Below are 20,905 nucleotides of genomic sequence, written 5' to 3' on the forward strand. Positions count from 1 at the left end.
ACTCTCTTGTGGCTTTCTCTTTTAACCCATAGGAACTTGATATTTCTATCAGTGATCTTGAAGAGGATATAAGGAGTTAAATATTATATTTTGGAGAGTACAATAAACTTCTGATGTCATTACAGGAGGGTTCCATGTCTAGCTCATGTTTTCAAAGAAGGAGCTATTCAAATGCTGCTTGTGACAAGGGTCTTAATGGAGTAGGAACCATTATTGCAGGTAGGAATAATCACTCTAGAGTTCCTATATTTAAACTTTATGACAATTTGAGAATTCAGTGTCTTCTCTTGTTCAGAGAATGCAGCTGTACTTGGGAGCTTGGGGGAGCAATACAAAAGGGCTAAGCATTGGGAAGCAAAGAGACAGAATGACAGAGAAAGTCAACCAGTATCGGTTTGTATCTAAATAAGTGAGAGAAATAAAAGCGATGGAGTGAAGTAAGTAAAAGCAGACAAAAATTCCCATCATCAGTAGAATGGTTTGGGTGGCTCTAACCTCATGGTGAGCTCTGGGTGAGAAGCTCGCACTACGGATATTCTGGACTTGCCGGTGGTGTCTGTGCAGGAGAAGCACCATGTAGCCACTGGTCCAAAACATGATTCCCACACAGACTATATTTCTCACAGTAGTCATGATAAAGTAAACCTCTATAAACATTCCCATTGAGCAATATATAATATGAGATTCCAATGTTTCTTTGGTGATGTTCTTTGGTCCTCTCACAAATATTGGCACAGGAATTTCTATCAAGATATTAAGGATCCAACAGAGGAGACAAAAAGTAGAAAGTTGTTCTTTAATTCTAGCTTTGAATCCAGAAAGTGTGGAGTGACTGGGACTGATTGTAATAGCCTGAAAGCTACATAGAAGGCAGGTGAAGCAAATTGAAAGCCCTTGGGCAAGTCTATAAAAGACAAATAGCATTTTGCACCCAACATCATCAAGGAACATGCTTATTTCAAAAACTTGTTGTATTTCTGTGCTTCCTTTGCTAACCAACATGGTGATATGGGCCATGATGAGCTGGATCAAAATCACATTCAATGGCCTTAATTTACGTCCAGGTAGGAGATTCACAATGTAAAGAAAAAAGAGAAAGATGTTTGCCAGGATCCCAATTGTGGTCTGGAAGGTCATAAAGATGCCAATGCAGACATCAGTAGTAAGCATTCTCTGGAACAGAATAGGAGCCAGACTGACTTAGAGGAAACTGCATTTGTGTAATTATCACATTATGAGATTACATATAGCACATTGGCAAAATTCACACCATGACTACTTTCTCCCTCCCATGTACATGCCATTTAAATTGTTATTGAGGGAAGCTATAAGAACTTTCCTTGACCCAATACTTATTTATATTTCCTTCAAACTCTATTTTGAGGAGCAAAAGATTAAGCTCAAAGCTAACTTAGTTGATTAAAGAAGAAAAATGATTCCTGAAGTACTGCTGCTACTGTATTTGTTTTTGCCCAGGTCTTTAGGCATGAAGCCAGTCAAAATGTGATCTCTTTCCCTCCTCTCTGATATAAACAGTGATATCACTGGTCTTAGAATTCTGTTATTCTTGTTGATCTAGCAGGAAATCAGCTTTTATCTCCTCTATTTCTCAACCACAAACCACAGTCAACTTAGGGGCAGCAGACATTTGCCTTGTATCCAGGGACCATCTCACACCAATCTGAGGGACTGAAACTAATTGTGGAGCAGAGCTGCTGTACTAAGAAGTTAGGGAAAATTGGGAGAAAGAGTTGCTAAGTGTTGGGTGAAGAGGTTTACCTAATCATATAGATATGCATGTATATATGTATATGTTTGTGTATAAAATGATATGGATACTATATAAATAGAGTATAATTATACATATATACACATACACTCCTAAAATTTTATGGCCTGTTTCTTCCCTTTCTTCACTGTGATTCTGTTTGAAAGGAAAATCTCTTATGTACAGGGAAGAAGCCAAATAAGCGACTGGAGAAAAAATAATTCCTGAGGGGAGAAACTATTAATGACAGGGGAAGAGTAGTTCAGCCTTAATAGGGGTAGGGACAAGTAATATCCCTGATGTCCTTATTTACTAGCACACCCTAGCCGTACAATGTATCACTATTGATGAAGTTTCAAATGCTGCATTCATGCCTTAAAAACTGGTGACAGCCTTACATCCTAGGGCCAGTTGGTAATCAGTGCTTCTTCTAGCCAAGGTGATGCCATATTTGACTCATTGTTTAGTATTAAAATGCCAGGAAAAATCTTTTTTTCTTTCTGCTACATAACATGTACACAAAGAGTTAATATTATTTCTCTTACTACAACTCTTAGTTTACAGATACAAGATTACTTGCTCTACTAAAATTCGTCCCTATTAGAAAATCTATTTTATATCCTCTCCAGGCACTGTGCAATTTTCCCTGCTACATTTATCCACTAAGACACATAGGCTAGCAATGCAATGGTTCATTGCATTTATTGTAATGACTGACTTAGCAGATAAATAAATGAGTAGATAAATAAATGAACTCTTAGGAAATAGAGATTAAATTGCATGAATGTAATTATAAAATATTTTTATACAAATAAAGATATATTTAAGTATTTGGAGGAATAACAATTTTTCATGGGTTTACAGAGCTAATATATTTCTGGTCTTTTTAGTGGATAATGACTTAAACATATGAAAATATTATGCAAAAGAAACTTCTCCCAAGTAAGAAATTATATTCTTTTTTACATATTTCTATACCAGTGGTAAAGGAGAAAATATGTGAGTGACACATTTGATCCAAGCAAGTGTGGGAGGGAGAACACATAATATAAGGATCTTATAATAAGAGAAATCATATACTTTTGTAATTCTAAGTGTGACTCTACTATATTTGATTTTTTTTCTTGTTGCTCATAATATTTTTTCCTTCACCTGGAGGTTTTGGAATTTGGCTCTGATATTTCTATAGGTTTTCCTCATAGGATCTCTTTCAAGTGGTGATCAATGGATTTTTTTGTTTCTAGTTTTCAGCCTGATTCTATTACTTCAGGAAAATTTTCTTTAATCATTTCTTGTATATTTGTGTCATAATTCTTTTTTTTTATATTGTAGCTTTCAGATAGTCCAATTTTTCTTATGTCTATCCAATTCTAATTTTCAAGGAATCATTTTCTTCTTTATGATTCTGAGTCTCCTCTGTGGAGAAGGAAGGGATTTATGACCAAAGAAGTACTAGAGAACATTATGAAATGCAAAATGGTTAATTTTCACTATATTAAATTACAAAGTTTTTGTATAAAGAAAACCAGTGCAGAGAAGACTAGAAGGGAAGCAGAAAACTGGGATCCAATGGCTAAAAGAGCCTTATTTTTAAAATATAGAGAGAATTGACTCAAATGTATAAGAATAGAAACCATTCTTCAATTGATAAATGGTCAAAGTGTATGAACAATTTCCAGATGAGGAAATTAAAGCCATTTCTAGTATGAAAAAAATGCTTTAAGTTACTATTGATTAGAGAAATGCAAGTTAAGACAACTTTGAGATACCATCACACACCTCTTACATTGGCTAAGATGACAGGAAAAGGTAATGATACATGTTTAAGGGGACATGGGAAATCCAGAACACTAATACATTATTGATGAAATTGTGGACGGATCCAACCATTGTGGAGAGAAATTTGGAGCTATGCACAAAGTGCCTACCTTTTCATCCAGAAATGTCTGTACTGGGTCTGCATCCCAAAGAGATTGTAACAAAGAGAAAAAGACTCACATGTGCAAAAATATTTGTAGCAGCCCTTCTAAATTTTTTGTTTGTTTGTTTTTTATTATTTTAGCTTTTTATTTACAAGATATATTTATGGGTAAATTTTCAGCATTGACAATTGCAAAACCTTTTGTTTCAATTTTTCTCCTCCTTCCCCCCACCTCCTCCCCCAGATAGCAGGTTGACCAATACATGTTAAATATGTTAAAGTATACGTTAAATACAATATCTGTATACATGTCCATACAGTTATTTTGCTGTACAAAAAGATCAGAATTAGAAATAATGTACAATTAACCTGTGAAAAAAATAAAAAATGCAGGCGGACAAAAAGAGAGGGATTGGGAATTCTATGTAGTGGTTCATCCTCATTTCCCAGAGTTCTTTTGCTGTGTGTAGCTATTTCAATTCATTACTGTTCTATTGGAACTTATTTGGTTCATCTCATTGTTGAAGAGGGCCATGTCCATCAGAATTGATCATCATATAGTATTGTTGTTGAAGTATATAATGATGTCCTGGTCCTGCTCATTTCACTCAGCATCAGTTGATGTAAGTCTCTCCAGGCCTTTCTGAAGTCATCCTGCTGGTCATTTCTTACTGAACAATAATATACCATAACATTCATATACTACAATTTATTCAGCCATTCTCCAATTGATGGGCATCCATTCAGTTTCCAGTTTCTGTCCACTACAAAGAGAGCTGCCACAAACATTCTTGTACATACAGGTCCCTTTCCCTTCTTTAAGATCTCTTTGAGATATAAGCCCAGAAGTAACCCTGCTGGATCAAAGAGTACACACAGTTTTGAGCATAGTTCCAAATTGCTCTCCAGAATTGCTGGATATATTCACAATTCCATCAGCAATGTATCAGTGTCCCAATTTTCCCACATTCCTCCAACATTCTGCATTATCTTTCCCTGTCATTCTAGCCAATCTGGCAGGTGTGTAGTGGTATCTCAGAATTGTCTTAATTTGCATTTCTCTGCATCTTTTCATGTGGCTAGAAATAGTTTCAATTTCTTCTGAGAATTGTCTGTTCAAATCTTTTGACCATTTATCAACTGGAGAATGACTTGTTTCTTATAAATTAGAGACAATTCTCTCTATATTTTGGAAATAGGCCTTTATTAGAACCTTTCATTGTAAAAATGTTTTCCCAGTTTATTGCTTCCCTTCTAATCTTATCTGCATTAGTTTTGTTTGTACAAAAACTTTTCATTTTGATATAATCAAAATTTTCTATTTTGTGATCAATAATAATCTCTAGTTCTTTTTTGGTCTGAGAGGTATGTTCTTCTAGTTTATTTATAATCTCATTCTTTATGCTTAGGTCATGAATCCATGTTGACTTTATCTTGGTGTATGATGTTAAGTGTGGGTCAATGCCTAGTTTCTGCCATACTAATTTCCAATTTTCCCGGCAGTTTTTGTGAAACAGTGAGTTCTTATCCCAAAAGCTGGGGTCTTTGGGTTTGTCAAACATGAGATTATTAAAGCTATTGACTATTTTGTCCTTTGAACCTAATCTATCCCACTGACCAACTAGTCTATTTCTTAGCCAATACCAAATGGTTTTGGTAACCAAGCAGGCTTTTTTTTTTTTTTTTTTTTAAGACGGAAGAATCTGGAAACTGAATGAATGCCCATCATTTGGAAATGGCTGAATAAGTTATGGTACATGAATATTATAGAATCTTTTTTTTGTTGTTGTTGCATAAGAAATGATCACCAAGATGATTTCAGAAAGTCCTTGAGTGACTTTCATGAACTGACACTAAGTAGAGTGAGTAGAACTTAGAGTACGTTGTACACAGCAACAACAAAATTATGTGAGGATCAATTCTGATAGACATGGATGTTTTCAACAATGTGGTGATTCAGGCCAATTCCAATAGACTTGTGATGGAGAAAGCCATCTGTATCCAGAAAAAAGACTATGGGGACTGAATGTGACCACAACATAGTTTTAGCACCTTTTTTTGTTGTTGTTTGCATGCTTGCTTTTTGTTTTCTTCCTCATTTTCCCCTTTTTGATCTGATTTTTTTGGTGCAGAATGATAAATGTGAAAATATGTATAGAACAATGGCACATGTTTAACATATATTGGATTACTTAGCTTGGGGAGAGAGGTGAAAGGGAGTCAGGAAGAAAAATTTGGAACAGAAGGTTTTGCAAGGGTGAAAACTATATTTGCATGGATTTTAAAAATAAAAATAAAAAATAAAAACAATAAAATAATTACATTCCCTTTTGGTCTGATGTTTCTTATACAACATGAGAAATATGGAAATATGTTTAAAAGGATTGCACATGTTTAATCAATATCAGATTGCTTGCTTTCTTGGGGAAGAGTGAAGCAAAATTTGGAGAAAAATTTGTACCACAGTCTTACAAAATTGAATGTTGAAAACTAATTTTACACGCAGTTGGAAAAATAAAGTATTATTGAGGAAAAAAAAGATTCTGTATTTGCTTTTTCAGTTGGTTGACTTTCTTTTCATAATGCTCTTTTTTTCTCTTGATTGTTCTTAATTTTAAATTTTAAAAATAACTTTTATTTGATTTTTATTTTTTTTTAATTTTCATGAATTGTTTTTGCTCAGGTGACCATGTAATGCTATTCTTTAGGATAGCAGAGGCTTAATATATCTATTTCTATATCTATATCTGTATCTATATCCAGCTGGTTAGTTGTTGTCCTTTTCTTTATCAAAGAGGACCAAAATGACATCATTATGTTAAAGTGGAGTTACAGTGTGACTGACTGTGGGTGATCAGAGCAATACAAACTCATGATGCTCTGCCACAGGTCAGACACAAATAGTTCAGATGACCATTTGGGTTAGCATCTCTAATTTTGCACATCTTGCATTTCCTTTGGGTGAATTCAATTCTGTTTTGCTTATAGAGCACAGTACTTTCTCTGATGAGGACGTGCCATGCTGGGCAGTCCTGTGCTACTGTTTCCTATGACATACCATGTATTGTAAAGTTCTTAAGACATACATTGAGAGTGTGCTTGTATTCCTTTTTCTGACCACCTTGTGAGCATTAGTTTCTGTAAATTCTCTGTAAAATAATTTTTTTTGGCAAGTGTACATTTGGCATTTGAACAATGTGGTCAGCTCAATGGAATTCTGCTCTCTGTGGGAGAGTTGAAATGCTTGGCTGTTTATTTGAAGCAAGGATTTCTGTGTCTGGAATCTTATCCTGGCAAGTGAGCTTCAGAATCTTCCTAACAGATCCTCTTTAGTTCTTCTCTCTGATCTGAAATGAAATCAAGAACTCCACTCTCCTCTAAGTGTCCACAATAGGCAGTATGCTTGCCCCACTGTTTCTGCATTCACTAGGCGTGTTCTGGTTCCTTATCATTTAGGGTTGCTCTTGGTAGCACTGCTAGACATGACATCCCTTGTCAGAACAGGTTCCCTCAATTTTCCCCTGCTGAGACATCTGATTCTCTTCACTGTCAAGGAGATGAAAATTCCTGTGGTGGGGCCAAGTCTACCTCCCAATCCAACTAACTCCAGGATTTGCTGCTTGCTATTTTAGTGGACCTAGTTTGGAGATATTTATACATCATATGAGCCAAACCTCAATGCTGATATCTTTCTTTGTCCTGAGAGAATTACTGTTTGCCCCAACTCTTGTTTATTTTTACTATTTTATGTTCACCCTGACATGCTATTTTTGTCTCGTTTATGTAGGAAATCTGGAAAGCTAGAATTTTATGAGCTCCTCTATAGGCAAATTCTTTACAACTATCCCCCTCACTTAATATCATTATATTTTTTCTAATTAAATGCTAATATTGTTTTCAACACTTTCCTTGATAATTCCTTCAAAGACAATATTCCTCTCTTTTTAAAAATCACGATATTCAGGTAGACCAATAATTTTTAAATTCTCTCTCTTGGATCTATTTTTCTGTCTTGTTTTTTTTTTTTCCAGTGAGATATAATCACATTACTTTCTATTTTTCTGGGTTTTGGTTTATTGTATCTTTATTTTTTCATAAAGCTTCCATTCGCTCAATTCTATTTTTTAAAGAATTATTTTCCTCAGTGAGCTTTTGTACCTCCTTTCCCAATTGGCTATTTTTGCTTCATTAGCTTTTTGTATTTTTTGGTATTATTCTCAGTTATTTTCCTAATTTTTCCTTTATCTACTTACTTGATTATCAAAATCCTTTTTGAGTTCTTCCATGGTCTGAGACCAATTTTTATTTTGCTTGGAGTCTTTGGAAGCAGAAACTTTGATTTTGTTCTCATGTTCTGAATGTGTATTTTGATCTTCATCACCATAGTAACTTTCAGTGGTCAGCAACTTTTTCTTTTGTTTGTTCATTTCCTAGCCCATTCCTCAGCTTTTAACTCTTTTAAAGTAAAGCTGTTTCCAGGATGGAGCATGCACTGTCCCAAGCTTTAGGAATTTTGTGCATCTGTTTTCAGAGATCCTTCTAGGGGCCTAACCACAAGCACTTTTTTCTTCTCTAGAACCTTTAGGAGTGTCTTTGCTCCACTGAAGAGGCAAGATCTAATGTGCTAAAGAAACAGAGTCCTGGTTTGGTGATATTACAGCCAAGGCTGAGGCTGAGCCTATGCTGTCACGACCTGTGCTGAGACTACATTGCCACAGACTCTCTCCACCAACCTTTCAAATCCTTCCCAGGTGTCCCCATATTGAGAAGTCCAGAAGCTACTAGCACATCTATCGTGGTCCTGTTTTGCTGATGATGAGGCTGGGTCCAAAGATGTAATTGTGCTCCTACTCTGTGATGTCACAGACTTTTCTGCTGAGTTTCTAAGTTATGTTCAGCTGGAAAATGTTCTACTCCATCTTTTTGGATGTTCTGATGCTCTATAATTTGTTTAGAGTCATTATTTAAAGGAATCTGGAGTAGTTTGGGAGAGAAGTAGAGTGAGTTCCTGCTTTCAGTGCATCAGCTTGACTCTGATTTCTGGATAGTTAATCTTTAATGATTTACTTATATTTCTTTTGGATCTTTTATGTCAACTTTTCCCACTGAGTTATGCCTTTTTGGTTTCAAATACCTGGAAGTCAATTCTTTTTTTTCCCATACAGAATTTTACTTAATTTTGCTGGATAAATTATTCTTAGATGCAACTGCAGTTCCTTTATTCTTCAAAACATAATGTTCCAAGATGTACAATCTTAGTATAGAAGTTGCTAGGTGATGTGAAGTCATCATTGTTTTGCTAATTTAATTTTTTTTTCTTTTTACAATATTTCCCCTTTAATTTGGGAATCTTGAAAATTAGCTTTGCCACTACTATAAATTATTTTTATAGGATCTCTTTTGGGTGACCATTGGTAGATTCCTATTTCTACTTTATCTTCTTGTTCTAGAGTTTTTGGACAACTTTTTCTTAACAATTTCCTATAATATTGGACCCAGATTCTTTTTCTGATCATAATTTTCAGGTAGTCTGACCATTCTTATATTGGCTTTCCTTGATCTGTTCCCTGCATCAGTAATTTTTCTAATGAGGTATTTCAGATTCTCTTCTATATTTCTGAAATTTAATTATACCTTGGTGTCATAAAATGTTATTTAATACCACTTGTCCAATTCTAGTTTTCAAGGAGTTATTTTCTTCCTTAAGATTTTATATCTCATATATTGTATCTAGGTTATATTGTAACATATGTAAAATGTATGGGATTGCCTGTCATCAAGGGGAGGGAATAGAGGAAGGGAGGGGATAATTTGGAAAAATGAATACAAGGGATAATATTATAAAAAAATTACTCATGTATATATACTGTGAAAAAAATTATAAAAAAAACAAACAAAACAAAAAACAGTAGAACATGAAAAAAAAAAAAGATTTTATATCTCGAACTGACTTCTGGGGGTGGAGCCAAGATGGCAGAGAGAACACGTTTCTTTCTGATCTTCCCCTACAAACCTCAGACTAATTAGCAAATCCAGCTTCTGCATTAGCTTTGGACTGTTAGAATCCACAAATATCGGGAGTACAAGAAATTACCAGCAAAAGATAATTTTGAAGATTGCCAGAAAAGGTCCGTTTCAATCAGAAATGGGAGGGTGGCAGCTAAGCACAGACAGCTGAGCACAAACGCCAGCACAGACAGCACAGAATCCTGGGGTGGTGCAGATTCCAGGTGGTGATGCAGATGCTGCATGGCAAGAATCTCTGGGAAGGAATCTACATGAATCTACAGCAGTATTGGCCACTCTGCCCTGATCATAAGCTAATAGATCAGCAGAGAAGTTAGAAAACAACCAACACAAACACAAAAAGTAAATAGTGAACCCCAAAACACAAGAATCTCATGGGACCTGGCCATGCCCACCCAGCACCAGGAGTGAGTCAGCACTGACCCAGAACAGCCCCGGATATTTATAGAGAAAGTCACTGTTTGTAGAGGAAGTTTGGAAAACTTCCCCTGCCCTAAAAGCAAACCTTAACATTTTTTTTTTTTTAATGAGTAAAAAGTAAAGAGTCCCACAGTCACACAGAGTCCCAGTGCCCAGAGTCACACAAGCTAGGAAGTATTAAGTGTCTGAGACCACATTTGAACTCAGTTCCTCCTGAATTCAAGCCTGGTGCTCTATCCATTGCGTCACCTGACTGCCCCCCATTTGGTCAATTTTTAAGGTGTTTTTCTCTTCAGTATTTTTGTAGTTTTTACAAATCTGTTGATTTCCTTTTCATGATGTTTCATGATCATTCTTGTTACCTCATTATTTTTTCAAACTTTTCTTTTACCTCCCTTATTTGATTTTTAAAATACATTTTGAGGTTTTATAGGAATTCTTGAGGGGCGTTTCCAAATCAGTATTTTCTTTGAGGTTTTGCATATAATTATTTGACATCATTGTCTTCTTTGTGTCTTGATTTTCTCTATCACCATAGTACCTTTTTATAATCAGTTCTTTTGTTATAGTTTGCGTATATATCTAGCCTATTTATTTATTTCTAACATTAAAATAAAGTTCTGCTCCTGGGTTGGAGAAAGCACTGTCTCATGCTTCAGGGTTTTGTGCTGCTGTTTTCAGAACTAATTCAATGTTGTTAAACTTTCAGTGCTTACAAAATGGTGTGATCCAAGGAGAAATTTGTTCTTTGTTCTGTCCTGTATTGTGGTCTTTACCTAGGAAAGAACTTCTTCCTCCTGGAACTGACAGTCCTCTTGCCATTGGAATTTTAAACAGGTCTTCTGCTCTCCTGTAATCATAAATGCTAATGGTTCTTTCTGCTTTGAAACTGAAATTGGAACCCCTGTTTTCTTGTGAGTGATAATAAGCATTCTTCTCCAGCCCCAAACTGTGACTAGAGATGTTGTTCTCCTCTGGTCACAAGTATGAGGGTTCTTTGTCATCCTAGCATTGCTACCCAGAACTGAGTGTAAGCAAAGAAACAGGGTCCTGCACTTAAGGTCAAGAAAGGGTTTTCTGTTATATCTTTCTGACTATTTTTCTGACCCCTTTATAATCTTCGGAGTGAGAGGGATCCCAAACTTGAGGAGATTATAGTTCTAAGTCCTGCTGCCTGATGCTGTAACACATGTGCTGTGCTCTGGGCTGACCATTACCACAGTGTCATAGACCTCTCCTGCTCACCTCCTAAGTTGTTTTTGGCTGTAAAAAATATCATTTTAAAATTTCATTTGCCCCCAAGAAATACTAAAGAAGGGAAAGGGACCTGTATGTACCAAAATGTTTGTGGCAGTCCTTTTTATAGTGGCAAGAAACTGGAAAATCAATGGATGCCCATCAAGTGGAGAATGGTTGGGTAAATTATGGTATATGAATGTTATGGAATATTATTGTTCTGTAAGAAATGACCAACAGGAGGAATACAGAGAGGCTTGGAGAGACTTACATGAACTGATGCTGAATGAAATGAGCAGAACCAGGAGATCATTATACACTTCAACAACAATGCTGTATGAGGATGTATTCTGATGGAATTGGATATCTTCAACAAAGAGAAGATCTAATTCAGTTCCAGTTGATCAATGATGGACAGAATCAGCTATACCCAGAGAAGGAACACTGGGAAATTAGTGTAAACTGTTTGCATTTTTGGTTTTCTTCCCAAGTTATCTTTACCTTCTGAATCCAATTCTTTTTGTGCAACAAAAATTTTGGTTCTACACACATATCTTGTATCTAGGTTATACTATAACATATTTAACATGTATGGGACTGCCTGCCACCTAGGGGAGGGGGTAGAGGGAAGGAGGGGAAAATTGGGAACAGAAGTGAGTGTAAGAGATAATGTAAAAAATTACCCATGCATATGTACTGTCAAAAAAAAGTTATAATTATAAAATTAATTAAAAAAAAGAAAAAAATTTCATTTGCTCTGTGATTCCATAATTTAATATGAAGCATTGTTTTAAATATGTTTGGAAGGAAATGTTGGGAGAGTTCATCTGAATTGATGCTTTGACTCTGCAGTCTTGGGTCCTATTTTCTGAAGTAATAGCAAGCTACAAAAGTATAACGTACAGAGGAGCTCCATGGTTGTAGATGTGCTCTAGAAAATCACTTTGACACCGGAATGGCATATGATTTTGAATGTGTAGAGATATTTTTCCCTGCCAAGAAACCCAGGGATTTCATGGATTCCCAGGGAATCAATATAAAGGGACTAAGAGTTGGAAAACATAGACACAGAATGATATCTACAGGTAACAACCAGAAGCGCTGTTGATAAAAATAGTTGATAAAAATTGTCCAGATAGAAATGAATGAGTAAAAGAAGACAAAGGTACTCACCAGCAGCAAGATGGTTCGAGTGGCTCTGACTTCAGGGAAGCTCCTGACTGAGACACTGCTGCTATGAATTGTCTGCACTTTTTGATGATGTCTATATAGAAAGTGTACAATGTAGCAACTGACCAAGACTATAACTACTACACAGACTACATTTCTAAGAGTAGTTATACCCCAGTAAACATCATTATGACTTTCAAGAGAACAATTCCCAAAATTCAGCTCAACAGAAGTACTGTTCATGCATCTTGGGCCTGTCACAACAAACATTACAGGAATTTCTAAAAGAAGGTTGAGGATCCAGAAGAAAAGACAAGAGTGCATGATATGATCTAGGAACCAAGCTTTGAATTTTCCAAGCCTGGAGACACTGGAACTAATGATGATGGCCTGAAAGGTACAAAGGTAGCAGGTGAAGCAAATTGAGAGTGCTGTGGATAGTCTATAAAGATATAAGACAAGTTTGCACCCAACATCATTCAAGAAATTCTCTATTCCCAAATTTGTCAGTATGTCTGAGAATCCTTTGGAAAAGAATATCATGATGTTGATAAAATTCACTTGGATGAAAATCAGATTGACAGGTTTTATTCTATGGCCACTAAAGAAATTGAAAGAAAAAAGCCAAAGAAGAAAGAAGTTTGTTGGAACCCCAATTCCAGTCTGGAAGATCATTATAATCCCAAAGCACACTTTACTAGGAAACATGTTCGTTTTTTCTTGAACAGAAGCTTTGAGAGACAAGCAACCTAGAGAAAAAAGAAAATCTAGGTGATTGTCACATTTGAGGACTTCAGTTCAGACAGACTTATACTGCTTGTGCTTTTCCTTACCATGGCTAGGACATAAATAATAAAGAGAATTGTAAAAGATTCCCCTTGACCAAATTTTTCTACTATCTGTCCTTAACACTTGACCAATTCTAGGTAGCAGAAGAGCTGCTATGTAGTAGCTTCATACATACTTCTCAGGAAATTAAGTCTCAAATTTGTTAAAAATTGATCCTCTAGTTTTCAGTCTTCTCCCCACCCCCTGAATTATAATGCTCTAATTGAACAAACAATTTAATTAGCTCTTATTTCCTGCACTACTATTCATCACCAAAACTTCAGTTACTGAAAGATAGCAATCATGTAGCCTGTTTCTAAAGAAAAGGCCATGTAAAATGAGGAGTACCAGAATGAGATATGTTGTGAGTCTATTGTTTTGAGGAGATATACAATCATAATATTCTGCTAAAGAAATGTTCATATAAATCAGCAGCTAAGTGGGTCCAGAGGCTAGAGCAGTCTATCTGAATCAGGAATACTCAAATTAACAGTAGCCTCAGATACTTTAACAGCAGAGGGACTGAGAAAATTAGTTAACCACTTTCTGCCTTAGTTTCCTCAGATGTAAAATGGAAATAAACCATGAATAGTGTACTGTACCTGGAGTCAAGATGAATTATATTTCTGAGTTGGAATCCGACCTCAGATATTTACTAGGTACGTGACCCTGAGAAAGTCACTTAAAAGTCTTTGCCTCAGTTTCCTCATCTGAAAAAGGTCCTGGAGAAGAACATGGCAAACCACTCCAGTATCTTTGCCAAGAAATCTCTATGTGGCATCATGAAGAATCAGACAGAAATGAAACAACTGAACAACAACAACCAATATGATAATAGAAATATTCATATATTATAAATACACATGTGTGTTATAATTAACAATGGACATATAAATACATGTGTTTGTACATCTTGTATTTATGTGTGCACAAATTACATGTGTATTTATATTTTTGGTTTTATACGTGTGTATTTATATATTTAAGTATTTATGGATAAATAATATGAATACTACATGTATAAGTAGCAATTGTATCATATTTACTTAACTCTTTTTCCTTTTTCCTTGAGCTCCTTGTTGGGGGAGGTGGGGTGCATAATGGTAGCAGTAGTATAACTGCGCAATTTAGCAACCTTTGGGCAATGTTATAAACTGACTTCCAGAATACTAGACCAATTCATAGTTCTTTCAACTGCAAATGATTTTTGCGTATTTCTTTGACATTTCTCTAAAATCTGTCACTTTATATTTCAACTTTGCCTATATGATAGGTATGAAGATTATCTTTTCAAGTTTCTTTTGTTAGTAACAAGTGAGAGAATTTTTTATATTGAAATTTCAAAGGACTTCATCCTTTGAAAACTTCTTGTTCATATCCTTTCTTCATTTATGAAATAGAATATAGTTCTTATTCTCATAAATCTGATTTAATACGTTATATATCTTAATGAGACATTTAACAGATAAATGTTAAGATTTTTTTCAGGGACTTCTCTGAAGAAGGCAGAACAGGTCAAACAATTTCAATATCTCCAATTTTCCCCACCAACAGAACAAAATTGAGCCTCAGGGCAATCATAGAACAGTGAAAACCACATAAAACTTGGGAAAGAACTGGTGCCCTCCTGGGATAACTCAAGAAGACCTGAAGAAAGATCCCAGATCCAGGGTTTAACCAGTATAAAGTGTAAACATATCCAAGCTACCTTGACAGAAATACCACCCAGGGAGCCCTGGGACCAGCTAAGTTCATAGAGAGCCTCATTCAAAACCACAGCAACTTTCACCTCCTGAACCTGAATTTTCCTATTGGAAATTGGAGGTCTGAGCCCAGGAAGACTGAGGGAACTTCTGCTGATTAGGACTCAGATGTGCTGCTGAGACGCCACTCTGGATCAGAAGAAATCAGCACATTTCTGGTGAATACAGAAGCATGATCAGGGTACCTGCTGGTTGTGGGCACTTACAGGAAGATGGAGTGTTTGGTTTGAGGTTACAAGTCAAAGGAGAGGTCTGAAGAAAAGCTAGGGGTCCCATCTTCCCTACTACAGGATTAGAAATCCTTACTCTAATAGTTTTCATTTTAAAAAATAAAACTAGAGGCAGTTAAGGTGCAGCGGATAAAGTGCTAGCCCTGAAGTCAGGAGGATCTGAGTTCAAATGCGGCATCAGACTCTTAATACTTTCTAGCTGAGTGACCCTAGACAAATCACTTAATCCCAGTAGCCAAGTAATATGCCAAAAAAAACCAGACAGACAAAAACAACAACAACAACAACAACAACAACAACAAAGAAGAACCAAATTATAAAAACTTACTACGTGAATAGAGAAGATTGGTGTTTATTTTCAAAGTAGAACAGTGAAGTAAAAAACAAAACAAATTAAAACAAAACAAAACAAAAAACCCCAACAATCTTCTCCTCCAAAAAGTAACAATAAGTGGCTACCTGCCTAGAAAGAATATATTTTTAAAAAAAACTCAAAACAACCTTCAAAATAAAATAAGAGAGATTAAAGGAGAGTGGAGAAAACTCATCCAAGAAAAACAAGATCATGAAAAAAAAAAGTTAATCACCTAGAAGAGGAGACACAAAGTCTTAAAGAAACAAATAACTTTTTGAAATTTAGAATTGGGCAAAAAGAAGCCAGTGAAGCTATGAGACCAAAAAAATAACAAAAGAAAATATAAAAAATGAAAAATTAGAACAGAATGTTAAACATCTTATTAAAAAAATAAAAGATGTGGAGTATAGAGTAAGAAAATATAAGAATAATTGGACTGCCTGAAAGCCAACCAAAAAAAGAACTTTGACACAATAATGCAAGATATAATTCAAGAAAATTGTCTTAGACTGTTAGAATATGAGGGGAACATATAAAGAAACAAAATCCACCAATCAGCATCTCAAAGAAATCCTATATGAAAAACACATAGCAATATTATTGTCAAATTTTGAAATTCTCAGATCAAAGGCAAAATTATGTAAGAAACAAACTAATAAATAAAAACAATTCAAATGTGCTGGAGCTACCATTAGAATTGTGCAGGATTTATCAGCAGCCACAATAAATGACTGAAGGTCTTGGAATAATATATCAACAACATAAAGGACTAGGCTTGTGGCCAAAAATATCATATCTAGCAAAACTAACCATAATATTAAAGAAAAATAGACATTCAATGAACATGAAGATCTTCAGGATTTTGCCTCAATCAAATCTGAACTTAATAGAAAATTTAACATATAAGAGCCAGCATCAAAGATTAATTTTAAGGGACTTAACAAATTTTAGTTTTTAAATGGACATGTATACCATATGTTTAAGATCTACATCAGTAATCGGGTAGTTCAAAAGAAAGATTGGGGAATAACTACATATAATCTGAATAAAAAGCAAAACAATTTAGGAAAAAATAAAAATAGTAATTATGTTATACAGATACACACACACACACACACCATAAAGTGTATAGCAACCTCCAAAACCTATAAAGAAATAAGGAGGGAAGGAATATGATAAAGTTAGGTATAGGGAATAGATAGGATTATAGTAATGAGACAAGATGTATAGATTAATGGAAAAGGGATGAAGAAGGAAGGGAAGCATGGGAGGAGAAGATAAGGGAAGGATTTATGAGGGGGAGAGTTTAATAATTGCAAGGCAAGTTAAGGAGTAGAATTTAAGTAGGAGAGATAGTGGGGATAGGAAATAAAAGGTATACACAGACACCATAACATGGATTAGGAATAGAATTGATCAGGAAAAAAAGTAGGGCTAGTAATCATTGATCTCAGACAAAGTCAATCTTAAAGATTTAACCAAGAGAAAAATCTACATATCAACCAGATACTACTTTAAAACCCATTTATTTATATATTTATTAACAAAAATGTGTTTGAAATTTAGTCAAAATATTTTCTTACTTCTATTGAAAAATACATTACTTTTATCGTTCTTTCTGACATGATCCATTGTGTTGATGGTTTAAAAAATATTGATGGAATCTTGAATGAATCATTAAAATCAATCTAGTCATACTGTATGATATTTTTTATATCCTGCTGTAGACTCTTTACTTCCATTATATTTAATTTTTTAAAAAAATTTTCTCTCAATAAGGTTATTGGACTCCAAAGTTTTATTTATTTTATTCCTATTGTTTCTATAGTTTTAATAAAAATGAGTGTTATGTTTAGTCAAAAGTTTTTTTTCCATTTCTATTAAAATGTCTTAATGTGCTTATTATTGATATAATCTATTGATCTATATACATAATGATAGATAGATATTTGTTTCCCCTAATATTTAAGTATTTCTGCATGCTTGGTATAAATCAAATATAATCATATTGAACAATCTTTTTGATATGTTGCTGTCATTTCTAAAATATTGCAATTACTTTTGTCTTATGGTGGGCATGTTAATGGGCAAAAGGATGGGGACTTTTCATTATGCCATCTTGAATAAACAAAATGACTTGTTTTCTCATATGTTCCTTGAAACATCCAAATACTTCTTATTTCTTATCTCATATAAGCATATCCAGTCATCAATTATCCTTTAACTTTCTTCCAGTGAACTTTGATTAAAACCCTCAAAACTGCCACATTTCTCAATGAAGTTTTAATTTTCTTTTACTACTTTTTCACTCCCCTCTAACTTTATAAATTCAGTTTTTCAATCGAACTAGAAAAACAGTTTTTCTCATTCCATTAACATTTATCCTTTGCAAATTAACATATCTAATTAAAAATTATCAACTAATTGCAAAATTGTACATTTCCCTGATAACTTCAATAATTACAAATAGTTTCTGATTTTGTTAAGCAAAACATTTTTTCAATTAGGCGGAGTATATACATAGAAATATACATAGAGAGAAGGTGTGGATATGAGATCACTATGATGATATATTATCAAAAAAATTAGGAGTGAGAAAAAAAGATTGTACTAAGAGAAGAGGGAAAAGGGTGATAGAATAAAGAGATATATCTCACATAAAAGAAGCTTGAAAAAACTATTTTAGTGGAAGGGAAAATTGTGGTGGTGTGCAACACTTGAACCATATTTTCATCGTAATTGACTCAAAAAGTTTATACCACATGCTTAGTTGGATATAGAAATTTATCCTTTCATATAGGAATATAAAAACTTATGGGAATAAAAGAAGTAGGGCAGTACAACTAGAAGGTAGGGTAGTTTGGGGGAGATGGTGATCAGAACAGGAATATTTGTGAAGTAAGCCTGAATGAAAGGGGTGTGTGTATGTGTGTGTGTTTGTGTGTGTGTGTGTGTGTGTGTGTGTGTGACAGAGAGAAAGAGAGAGAGAGACAGAGAGAGAGAGACAGAGAGAGAAAGAGAGAAAGAGAGAGAGAGAGAGAGAGAAGAGAGAGAGAGAGAGAGAAGAGAGAGAGAAAGAGAGAGAGAGAGAGAGAGAGAGAGAGAGAGAGAGAGAGAGAGAGAGAGAGAGAGAGAGAGAGAGAGAGAAGGAAAGTGAGTGGGAGAGCAAGAGGGAAAAAGATAAAGTCAGAGAGGGAGGAAGGGAAAGGGAGAGGAAGAGGAAGGGAGAGAAGAAAAACAAGGGAAAATAGGGTAGAAGGAAATACACGGTTGTTATGATAATTGTAAATGTGAATAAATTATATTCACCCATAAAGCAGAAATGGATACCAAAATTTGTTAAAAGCCAGAATTCTACAATATACTACTTAGAAGAAACACATTTGTAGCACAGAGACAAACACAGAGGAAAGGACAGGGGCTAGAGCAAAATCTATCATGTGTTAGCTGATGTTAAAAAACAAAACAAAACATACAAAACAAATAGGGATAGCAATCGTGATCTCAGACAAAACAAAAGCAAAAATTGAAATACATGAACTGATACAAAACAAAGTAACAAGAATCAGGAGAAAGTTGTCCAGTAATAGAAATATTGTATGATTAACAACTATGAATGACTTGGATGTTTTCAGCAATACAATCTAATACAATCCAAGACAATCCCAAAGGATTCATGATGAAAAATGCTATCTGCCTTCAGAGAAAGAAGTTGTCTGAAATATGCTATTTTTCTCTTTCTTACTGTCTTTTTTTGTTGTTGTTGAGTCTTCTTGCCAAAATGACCAATATGGAAATAGTTTACATGACTGTACATGTATTAACTTATATCAAATTGCTTGCCATCTCAGAGAGGGAGGAGAAAAGGGACAGAGGGATAGAATTTAAAATTCAATTTTTTTAAAACAACAAAACAAACAAGAAATGTCTAGTCTGACTTTTCTGCACCAGTGGGAATGAAATGTAAGGTATTTCTTTGTATTCATATGTTTCTTTCCTTTAAGATTTGCAAAGCTATTTATAAATATGATCTTATTTTATCTACACAATAATCCTGGGGATTAAGTATTATTATGAACTCTTTTAAAGATAAGCAAAGTAAGAGTAAAAGAGGTTAAATGATGTGCCTAAAACCTCCAACTGTCAAAATGTCTAGTATCACATCATAATAATAACTCAGGAATGCCTGACTATCCACTCTATCACCTAGCTGCCTGCTTGATGCTATGCTTACTATGAAGAGATACAGTATTTGACAGTTCTGGAACTAGATTTTACCCAAAATTCAAACAGTTTTAAAATAATCAAACCATGGGAAAAAACCCAAATAATAATTAATTTCATTCAGTCTGCAATTCCCAAATCAAATATTGGTATGCCATAATCTCCAACAGGTATCTGGAAGGACTTCTCTCTCTCACCTGCAACAATAAATTCAGATGATCCCTGAGAAAGATCAGCATTCCAAAATTATTCATGTATTGCTATATAACTGGCTATGTGTAAAAGTAAAAAATTAACCAGAACCAAACACACTGCATGTAAAAGAAGAGCTAGAGTAACTTGATATCCTTGAAAACATAGAAATAACAGCCCTATGAATATATTCTATAAGTTAAAATATAAACATAACTTTGAGAGAAGAAACAGATTTTTTTCTTTCATCTCTTGCTATTATTTCCAATTTTTGAAAAGAGAGATAATTAGGTTTTTTAATTCTTTTCTCTTCCTAGTCTCTGACATATGGAGACCTCAGTAGAAATCTCTCTCCAAATTCCTGAGCACTTTTTCTAAACACTGTCTTACTTTTTTCGAAGAGAGAAAAACTCCCTTGATTTTCTTAACTGAAACCAAAACTTTTTCAAAAAAAAAATCTTCATGAAAATAATTTAAGTTACTGGAGTAGTTTACATAAATATAAGAAAAGATTTTCAAATTTTTCTGTGAACAAAAATTCTCTTATGTGATTTACATATAGTATATTTCTCTATGCTAAAAAAAATCTACATTGTTATTTTCAGTGCCCAGGTGCATTAATGTCACACCTGAAATATCATAAAGACCCTTCTAAGATGTATAAAAGCAATGAGTCCAAGTCTCTCACTAACAACCTCTCAAATATTCCATGGAACCTATCAATTTGTCTTTCTTCTCCATCTCAAATCATGCTTTGTGTCAGCTAAACAT

At 34.5% G+C, this 20,905-nt stretch overlaps 1 protein-coding gene across 1 annotated transcript; it reads right to left on the reverse strand.

Annotated features, from left to right (window-relative positions):
- Positions 1-291: 291 nt before the first annotated feature.
- On the reverse strand, positions 292-1,170 carry LOC141546188 (vomeronasal type-1 receptor 4-like). Its single transcript, XM_074273878.1, has one exon. It carries the CDS (start codon positions 1,168-1,170, stop codon positions 292-294), a length of 879 nt encoding a protein of 292 aa, XP_074129979.1.
- Between the last annotated feature and the right edge of the window lie 19,735 nt (positions 1,171-20,905).

This window comes from Sminthopsis crassicaudata, chromosome 1 (assembly GCF_048593235.1).
Source record: "Sminthopsis crassicaudata isolate SCR6 chromosome 1, ASM4859323v1, whole genome shotgun sequence".
Classification (NCBI taxonomy): Eukaryota; Metazoa; Chordata; class Mammalia; order Dasyuromorphia; family Dasyuridae; genus Sminthopsis; species Sminthopsis crassicaudata.